The 10,736-nt window shown below is 26.5% G+C and overlaps 1 protein-coding gene across 1 annotated transcript; it reads left to right on the top strand.

Moving 5' to 3' along the window:
- Positions 1-756: 756 nt before the first annotated feature.
- Positions 757-10,109, top strand: LOC113560512 (peptidyl-alpha-hydroxyglycine alpha-amidating lyase 1-like). Its single transcript, XM_026966423.1, has 9 exons — positions 757-1,146; positions 2,054-2,129; positions 2,562-2,811; positions 2,885-3,177; positions 3,648-3,845; positions 4,069-4,287; positions 4,373-4,468; positions 6,641-6,769; positions 9,580-10,109. Exons 1-9 carry the CDS (start codon positions 961-963, stop codon positions 9,759-9,761), a joined length of 1,629 nt encoding a protein of 542 aa, XP_026822224.1. The 5' UTR covers positions 757-960; the 3' UTR covers positions 9,762-10,109.
- Positions 10,110-10,736: the final 627 nt, after the last annotated feature.

Genomic DNA, 10,736 nt, shown 5'->3' on the forward strand with positions numbered 1-10,736 from the left:
TTATACTTATTAGTTATTTATGTTTCATATGATATTTATATTTCGTTACAATATTTTTATCATCACAAAGTATAGACCAGTGTTACCCAACTAGTGTTCCGCGGAACCTGAGAGTTCCGTCAGCCAGTGCCAAGGGTTTCGTGAGAAATATGGGAAAATATAAATAAATTAATAATGTTTTTGATTTGAATTATAATTCTAACATAGAATAGCTTTAAAAATTATATGGGGTTCCACAAAACGTTCAAGCTCCTGCAAAGATTCCGGCGAGTAAAATAAGTTGGGAAACACTGATATAGACTACGTCTGTACTCTGTATACTCAATGTGTTGTGCTAAATATAGCATGTATGTACCTAACTATTAGTTATTATAGGACATTTTTAGATTACCCATGTGGTTTTATATTATATTATAAAAGACGTGTGGTCTGGAAACGAGCATTATTATTATTATTATTATTATTAATGTCGAACGCTAAACAAATTTGTGTGAGACTTTTAGGAAAACTGTCTTAAAAAATTGCAATCTTAGCGGGTCGTCGTCGGCGACGCAAAACCTTTTCAACGGCGCTATCCGTGCGCGGTCCGGGCCAACCACGAACCGTACGGTGTCCAAAAGCGAGCCCACCGGGCAGATGGCGCTTGGGACGGGGACCGTAAGATTATAAACATATATCTATACACACTCGTACACATAATATTATTATATATTTTAATCTGCGGTAACGTTGCTATTGATCCGTTGAGATAAACCACCGTCCGCCCACTATCATGATAACGGCAGACTTGTTGATCTGCTGCCGTCGAGTTCGAGCACCACAGACTACGGGCAGCTGCTGTTACGCGCATCCGTCGACGGAAACCGTTATTCTGCGCGCGTTCCGGATCCACTCAGCCCGGAAGCCGTTCTGACGGTGATGCTTCTGTGCCTGTCGTCGACGTCGTGGTGAGTGACAACCATGTCAGTCACCGTCGCCCTGACCGCACTGGTCGCATGTGGTTCCTTTTGCTTACAGACCGCCAACGCCGGTTTGCTGTTGACCGGTACGGACTACCAGCCCCTGTCAACCGACGACCAACAACTGGCGATTGACGATCAGTCGCAACAGACGTCTGTTCAGTTCCAGCAGATGGCCACCGACCAGGTGAGACTGTGAGAGTGCTCTTCGTGATGTTGACGGTACTCTGTCGTCAACGGACGCACGGTTGTATTATGTACCTACCAAATATATTGCAACTTTACTGTGTGGTGGAGGTATTAGGTGGATAAGTGTATGAGACTTGTAGTTGCTGTTGTTTATAAGCCACTGACCACTGCCATATTATTTTGGCTATTGTGTAAAAATTAATGTTCGGGTCTGAGTGAAACTTTCTAATTATCAATATGTTTTAACATCGAATGGGTTGGCAAGTATATAAAATTTCAAATTTTAACTTATAAGCAAAAACTGCAATTGTTTATACTTCTTTTAAACTAAAAATAAAGTTAAATTGAGTTAAGTTTATGTTAATTTTATTGTTGAGAGTTAAATATCATTACTTATTAGCTGCACCAACCAATAGTTATTTTGTTTATCTAATAATCACAGTGTAATACAACTATTGAAGATAACATCTGTTACATTGCAGAACTATCTTTAGATATCTACAAATTGTTTTTAGTATCATACTAGTATATCCTTTGTCAAAATCAGTTCATGTATCCATTCATAATTTATTTGATTTGCTCAATATGGTGGATTTATATCGGTATCTATAGTTTTTCTTTACCATTTATAATACTATGTACACAACATTGGCTATCCTAAATAGGGTATACCTCTTAGAGTATTTCTGTATTAACATTTTTATAATATTATTTATAATAATATTCAAAAACAACTGCAATTTTAATTTATATTGTTACTATATTTCTGACCTTAGATAGATCCAGAATAATATATCTTATCTATAATAATTAAAGACATGTATAATATTAAAAAAAGATAGTTATATTTTTTCTATTTTTTTTTTTTTATACTTTATAACATATTATTCTGCTTTTATTTTTAGCTCTATGGTCAGAATCAAGTGGAGAATAGTCTAGATAATACTGATAATTCTAATGTCGATGTATCTCACCAATTTCGTAAGTACATTATGTAACTAATTATTTTAGAACTAAATATTCTACCAGATATACATACTGAGAGAATACAAGATTAGGTACTTTGGTGACTACTATAAAATTGTTATAAATCATTGTTAAATATTAAATTTATTTTAATTAAGAAAACTATGATTTATAAAAATGGGGTGATTGGAATTATTATATTATTGTTTGTTATTATTTAAAATAATTGTTCAAATATATTGTAAATATTTATATTAAATGCTTTAAATTAAACAATAAATAAAATATGAATTTTACAAAATTATAATCTAATAACTAGTAGATAAATATATTAAATTCCATACTTCATACAAACAAATGTAAATTTCTCTATGTATATCTATTCAACATTATTTAGTCCCCAGAATTGTATTATTTATTTTGTTTAAAGTTTTTGATTTTTGACAGATTTGCATGAATCTTCTGAATGGCCTTTTCCACAAAAAATTGATAACAGTATTGGGCAAATTTCTGGTGTTTCCATAAGCAAAGACAATTTGGTATACATATTTCATAGGGGCGATCGAGAATGGAATCAAACTACATTTTTTCAAAACAATGTGTTCAGAGAGAAAAATAAAGGACCAATTTCTGAACAGGTAGTTGTTGTACTGGATCCAAAAAACGGTTCAGTAATTAAAAGATGGGGTAGTCACAGGTATAATAAAAAATTTAAAAATAATGATGTATATAATTATAATCAAAATGGTATTTACATTGTTTTTTTACAGATTTTATATGCCTCATGGTATTACTGTTGATCATGAAAATAACGTTTGGTTGACTGATGTTGCTCTTCATCAAGTATTCAAATTTGACCCTAGCTCTGGAAATGTATTAATGACTTTTGGTACTGCATTTGAACCAGGGACAGACTCAAACCAATTTTGCAAACCTACATCAGTAGCTGTAACATCTAGTGGTGAATTCTTCGTAGCAGATGGATATTGTAACTCACGTATTATTAAATATTCTGCTGAAGGACAAGTACTGTTACAATGGGGCCGATCCACTTTAGTCACAGGTTGATAAAAAATGGTAACATATTATAAACAAATGCAGCCTAGTTACTTAAATTACAAATTTTTAAAAAATTTAGCACTAAAATATTATTGCTACAATATTTATCCTAATATCTATTAGTTTTATTTATAAATAATTATTATGATAAGTTAATCCTCATAATATATAAAATAATAAAAAAGTATAGATGATTAATACTTAATCAAATATTAAAACTTCTATTTCAAATATTTTATTGTATTAATTTTATAATTTTATTTATTTTTTAAATACTGTTCATTGTTAATACATTATGCAGAGTATATTTTACTACATAATATTTAACGTTATTTAAAGGACTAAAACAGTTACACCTCTTTGCTTTTTTTTATTAATATGAACTAAATATTAGTACTGCAAACTAAAAATCAATTCTTATATTATAATCTTATTAACTTTAATTTAATGATATTAATTTTTATATAATTAAAGGTGAGATGCTTGTGCCTCCTTACCAATTGTGGATTCCACATGCCTTAACATTGGCTGAAGATAAAGAATTGATATGTGTTGCTGATCGTGAAAATAGCAGAGTATTATGTTTTAATATCAATAATGGAACCTTCAACTTTGAAATTAATCCACAATTATTTCAACGTTTATTTAGTGTTGCATATTCACCAATGGCTGGTACGTACAATTTATTAATGGTTAATTTGTATTAAGTTGAAAAAAAAATACTTAAGGTATCACTTTTTAGTGAAAACTGTATGTTTTAAATTAATTAGCAACTATAAAATGCTTAATATTAAGATGATAAAAAATAATTTGAATTTAAAAAGTATTATTTTTTATAATTATTCATAATACTTTGTTTTTATGTTTAATCACTTAAGTATCTTATATATCTTAGGTGGACTATTTTATGTACTTAATGATAAAAATATGGATGTAGTAACTGAGGCATTATCACAAGGAATTGTGATCAATGCTACATCATTAGAAGTAATTGGACAATTTCATCCTAAAAATAATGAATTTTCACGACCTCACGATATGGCTGTAAGCCCAGATGGAACATCTGTTTATGTTGTGGAACTTATAAGATCTCATATACGGAAGTTTGTGTTAGGTAAATAATAGTAATTAATTTAATTTAATGATTCTTTTTTATTATTGGTATAATATTTACAATATTGTACTTCATTATGTTTTAGATTCAGATATTCAAAACAAATTTATTAACCAAAGTGATGAATCACTTAATTTTTCATTGCATGATATAATGTTGAACAAATATAACATGCTAGAAAGTAAGTACAAATCTAAATTTGACTATTTTAAAATAACATCAATTATGATACATATTTTTACTTATGGTAACTACTAACTATTGTCTAATAGTCATATTTATTTTGCATCTTTTAAATTAATTTTTACAATTTTATGATTTACTTATTATACAATGTAATATTTTATAATAATAATGTGTAATATATTATACTAGTATCGTCTATTGGTAACAGTTTAAACACACTTCCTAAAATATTATTTTGCTGACACTGTTCGGTATTGATGTTAGTGCTTCTCCTTTTACTCTATTGAACGTTTTATAAGTGAAAAACAAGTATGTCATATTTTAGGTCTTGAGTCAATACAATAATAACAATTGTACTTAACAAATCATGTATGATTTATACATGATTGAAATAAAATTGAAAAATACAAAGATTTTAAGCTACCTTATTAAAATTAGCATAGCTTTTGATGATATGCCACAAACTTATGGATATTTACTTTTGACGTTAATTAATAACAAACTATTATTTTATTTTATTTAAATTGGTTACTGATTTTTACATTATGTATTACTCATCTTCCCCAAGTAAAAAATTGTTTGCTAATTTAAATTGTATTTTATTAGACAGATGGCGCCACTAGTGTATTACTATTTCCATATTTTACTTGCCTCCAAGTTTAAATCATAATATTCTATGCAATTTTTGTTATGGAAATAATTATTAAAAACAATTTGGATTCTATAATTTATCTATATGTATTTGAATCGTCATAAAATATAGAAATAAAGATATTTATAATTGTGTAAATTTAAATAATTATATTTCAATTCAATTACACAAACAGTAAAATCAACACGCTCTAAACTATTACATTTCTTTCTTATTATACACACAGATTGGTATCAGATTTTGTGCTTCCTCTTTTTATTAATAGGAGCGGCTTACAATTCCACTGAAACACTATTATTATTTTATTTATGTTTTAATTTTCTTAATTTTTTCAATTCTTATAAAAAAATTAATATACGTTTATATGTATTATATTTATAAATTTATTAGCTTGTGTCCCCTATGATAATATACAATTCCTTTAAGCTTTCTAAAATTGTTTACCTCATTTATTGTACTACAAATGTAGTATTCTATGTTAATTCCATTCGCTACCTATATAAGCTGTTATTAAACACTTTAAATATGAGCAGACTTGTAGCTAGGTAAATATATCTAATTTTAAATGCTTATTTAGATTAGTTAATGATTATATAGGCTATTCGATATTGGTCTATTTATTTTTTCTGTTTATAATTTCACAGAATAGACTATGTTATGAATGTTTCTTTGTTTAGAACCACAAGATTAGTTAATAATATCCAAATTGATCTATTTAATTATAACTAGTAGAATTTTTTCATAATATTATATCATTTGATAATTTGATATTATGTGTGAATTATGTTATTATTTATTATATTCATAAATTGTATTATTATTCATCTGTTATTTTGATACTCCCCTTAATATTATTACCCTTTTTGTTTATAATTTGTATTAGGCATTAAATTAAATTAACAATAAATAAATATATTAATTTATAATTTATTAATTAAATAAAATAAACTTTAAATAATTTTATTTTTATAAATTTAATTGAAAGATGTTTCTTTTAACAATTGTTTTATCTTTACATTTAAGAAATTCTATTTTAATTTACTACTCTAAATCAGGTTATCATGACACTTCATAATGAAAACAAATCCCTTTTTTTTACACTAAACAATAGAGATTTGTTAAATTACATTTTTTTTTATACTAAGTCCATACCACTTGGTGTGAATGATGTAGATATTTTATTTTAAATTTAAATTTCTTAATTTAGTTTTTTTCTTCTAAAAAACAATTTGTTTTATGATTATTAAATGTCTCAACAACAAAAGCTAGGTTCTTTAACCTAAGCAGTTATGTAATAAATTATTCTATTAAAATGGGATCTTAAGTAAAATCATTTAAACATAAAACAGTTTTGAATCTAAAACTAATAAAATATAGATAACTGTGTAAATTAATACCTACTGATTAATTTTTAAAAATTGCCTACTTATTTAAGATTAATTTAATATTTTAATATTTTAGTTATAATTAAAAAAGATACCTATTTAATTATTATTATTCTGTTTTATTTTCTAGATTGTGCTGGTTTGAGAGAAAATTCTGGAAAACAAATTTTAGTGATTATGTTAATAATTGCTGTAGGTTTGTTTTTCACTGCTGCTATATTTGTAACTGTTTTAATATACACACGGACTAAATCAATAGGTAAGAACTCTAACATGAATAGTTTGAAATAAATTAAATAAGTTAATTATAATATTAGTTTTCAATAATTTTAAGTAGATTTAGACATTTAGTGATTAAATTATTCTTTGATGTTTCAAATTTAATATTCTTTATGTTTATAGTCTTTAAATTGAATTTTTTTTTATAAAATTTGATTTTGACAAAAGTGAGATGAATGTAATAATTACAGTAAAGGATCACTCAATGTTAGTGAGGTGATTAAGCCTGTTCATTATTCAAATTATAAGTTATACTTGTTGACTTATTTGTGTGCTTGGTTTCACTGTACAGTTGTCACACAGAAAAGGGTTGATTAGAAGGGGACTAAATTAGCTGCCCAAGCCCCTTCTTCCAATAAATTTGATCCTTCCACATATTTGTAATTATCTAAAGATAAATACAGAAAGATAAATCTAATTTAAATTTAAACATATTAAAATATATATATATAATATGAAACTTTATTTTGCTATTTAAAAAATAATATTTATTTTTGAATTATTGAGAGAATTTTTAGAAATTGTTTTTAAAAATAATTTTGATTTCATAAAATATAAAAAATATTTGATAAATTCATATCACTACTATTTTTTAAACAAATTGCTATTCATACCATTATATATTTGGTTACAAAGAAGTCAGAAACTACAGAATAAAATATAGTTTTAAAAAGTTAATGTGTCAACTATAAAAAGTTCAGTATATTGGAAATTATTCAAATCATTTTATTTACAAGTTTCTTGTATAATAATTTCTTTAATTTGTTTTTCTAATATTTTTTTTAAGTTAAAAATTTTTGTAACTTTTAAATAATTTACCATGGGTATTATGAAATAGTTTCACTTTAAATTACATTAAAATTATTATCCCATTGAAATACTTAGATTATTAATTTATTCTTAATTTATTTTTAAAGGAAGAGCCTTTCATTTTTCTAAGATATGCAATATTCATAAAAATAAAAAAATTCACAATTCTGTGTTCAGAAGTTTAATCTTTATTATTTCATTGGTGATTTTTTTTATGACATTGCTTCTTATATTTATTTAATATGAATATTTGGAATATTTATTTTTAAACAATAGAGACTAAAATAAGTTTTCAATACAATATCCATGTATAATATACTTCATATGATTCAAATAAATGCTTAATTTTGTAGAATTTTATTAGAAAGCAATATTGTGTTTCTTTTTTTATTAAATGTATATTTATTGACACACCTAATTCAAAATCTATAATTTTATTAAATCATAGTATTTTTAATTCAGTATAGCATTATTGTATTTTCAATCTTACCTTTCATTGGTTTTATTTATTTACTTATTAATTTACATTTTTGTTTGCTCCAATTACAAAATATTTATTATTCTCTAAGCAATTATATTTATTATTTTGTTTTCAAGTCAAATGTATTTTTTTAAGTTACAAATTGTAATAGTATGATTTATAATAATTATAAACTAAATTTGTTATTTTAAGTATTAAATATATTTATTACTAGCATCGTAGGTTTTTAATAAAAATGTGAAAATGTGTATTTGATTCATATGTATTTAGATTATTAGAATTTACATTTAGTGTGTGGGAATTGACTGCTGTATATTCTATACTACAAGTCTACAACATTTATATATTAGATGTATTACTATTGTATAATCAATACACACACAAATGTTTTACTACCCAGTTGTGTTGTATGTTAAATTTCAAAACATCATCCCGCCTACTGTGTGTTTACTTTTAACATATGATATGTCAATAATTTGTAGTAGGGGCGTCATTGAAGTTTTTTTTTTTTAATAGGATGGAAAACATTTTTTGTTAGCCATTTTTCCACAACTTCCACAATTTTTTATTTAGTTTGCATGATGTATATCTTTTTAGTTATGATGTATATCTATTCGGTTATATTATTATTATTACTACTATATATGTGGGTATAAGATAATATTATAGACAAATCAGTGAATTTGTTATACCTGTAAAAAGAACTTCAAAAGTATTTTTCATCGTAATTTAAATTTCCCTATTTATATCCAAACCATTTTATTTGTTTAGTACTTTAGTACAGCCATAATCATTTGAGTGGTGAGGATCAGAAAAAATAAAAATTAATGTATAACTATACCTCATCTAGTCCTAAAAATAATAACAATGATATTTTATTATTAATTGATTGAATTATATTAATCAAATACAATTTTTAAATTAGTGTAGTTTTGATTTTGAGCTTTTTAGGCAACATCACAAAGCTAGGTAAACCATATATTTAGTTGCTGGAGTGTTAAGTATATTTTGTGTAAACATGATATATTTTAATTGATTGTAAAGCGATGATCGCCATTAAACACTTATGATTGATTGTTTACCACCGTATTTTATCATATTTTATGTGAGCAAATGTCAAATTACACGTAATACGGAAAAATAAGTACCCAACCTAACTATAATATTATACTTACATTGAAGACTGTAAGCTTCTAACACTAACGTTCAAAATTCGAATGTGACTCGAGTTATATTGGTTTTTTATCATTATTATTTTTATATTTGTTATTACTTTCAAAAACTATTATTATGTCACGACTTCAAATTATATAAAACTAAAAACATGTTTTTAAAAACATATACCACTATGAAAATGACTGTATTATAGTGATAAAATAATCATCCCATATACGTGAGTGTCAATAAACATAAAAAGCATGTACCTACTAACACAATACATGTTTATGTGTACGTTCAGACGCCACTTTAATTGATTACGTACCATTTTATTGTTTCAGCTCACCGGAAAGAAGCGGCTTTCAGTCGCTGGCAACCTCGGACACTTAACGCTGCTGATGGATTTACTTTGGGCAACATATTTAACAAAAAACAACGAGCCGGTTTCGAAAAACTTGCGACTGTTGAGGTGAGCGAAGACGACGATGATGACGACGACAATGATCTGAACGTGAGGACTTAATAATTGAAGTACTAATAATTTAATAATAATATCGTGCTAATAGATTCGATTTATCGCTACGGTTGTTATTATTTGTATTTATTAATTTATTGTAACACTGTTTCCCGATGGAACCTATACTTAGAATACTTCCCCAAAATTTGTCAGCCAAACGTCTATGTTTAAGTCGATCTGACCGCATATTACACTCACACATTCCTACTATACGACACTTCGTAAGTCTATTATTACTATTATTATTATTATCCTATATTATTGCAATGTTATAACCGAACAAAGTTAAAAATATTATTTGTAACAATATAAAAGATTATTAAAATAATAAAAATAAAGGAATTTAAATAGTCACTTTGTATTTTATGCTTCAGTGGAAGTGGATTATAAAAGGTCCCCTTGGTATATATGTATATTCCGTTAAATTCCTGCTTTTCTTTTTGCTCGTCCTCCCGCATACCATTATGTTAATTGACCTTCTAATCTTGGATCCATGTCATTCCGAGGAAGATATCATTTGGCTTTGGGCTAACCCCTTGCCAGTCCACCGATTTACTGGCTCTCTTGGGATATGCTTTTGTATCCCAATAACGTGAATATATATTGTATACCCCTGAACTTCTTATCTATACTAAATTTATTTATATACATAATGTGTTTACCGCAGAATTACTTAACATGACTTGATTTTATTTAATTGAAGCAATACACCAACTATCTTGGGACGGAATTGCTAACGGCCTTTAATCAGTCTTGATGGTTTATCTGTTGAATTTAAATTGACAGATTACTTGATTTGTATCGTGACCTTAGTACAGGCACATAGAGCATGGTGTGTCTACTTCTCAATACTGGCATCAACACGTTTATCCAATTATATTTAAATGTGCAAGTACCATAGTGATAATACGTGTGCAGCAGTAGGTACTAGAATACTAGATACTAAGATACCTATATTATATTTTATTGGTATTAAATTTT

Source organism: Rhopalosiphum maidis, chromosome 4 (assembly GCF_003676215.2).
Source record: "Rhopalosiphum maidis isolate BTI-1 chromosome 4, ASM367621v3, whole genome shotgun sequence".
NCBI classification, from domain to species: Eukaryota; Metazoa; Arthropoda; class Insecta; order Hemiptera; family Aphididae; genus Rhopalosiphum; species Rhopalosiphum maidis.

Bases quoted from the DNA above. Each gene is read 5' to 3' on its own strand.
- LOC113560512 (XM_026966423.1), top strand. From the start codon at position 961: ATGTCAGTCACCGTCGCCCTGACCGCACTGGTCGCATGTGGTTCCTTT. The intron at 1,147-2,053 runs GTGAGACTGTGA...TTTTATTTTTAG, and splicing joins AGCAGATGGCCACCGACCAG to CTCTATGGTCAGAATCAAGT. The intron at 3,178-3,647 runs GTTGATAAAAAA...ATATAATTAAAG, and splicing joins CCGATCCACTTTAGTCACAG to GTGAGATGCTTGTGCCTCCT.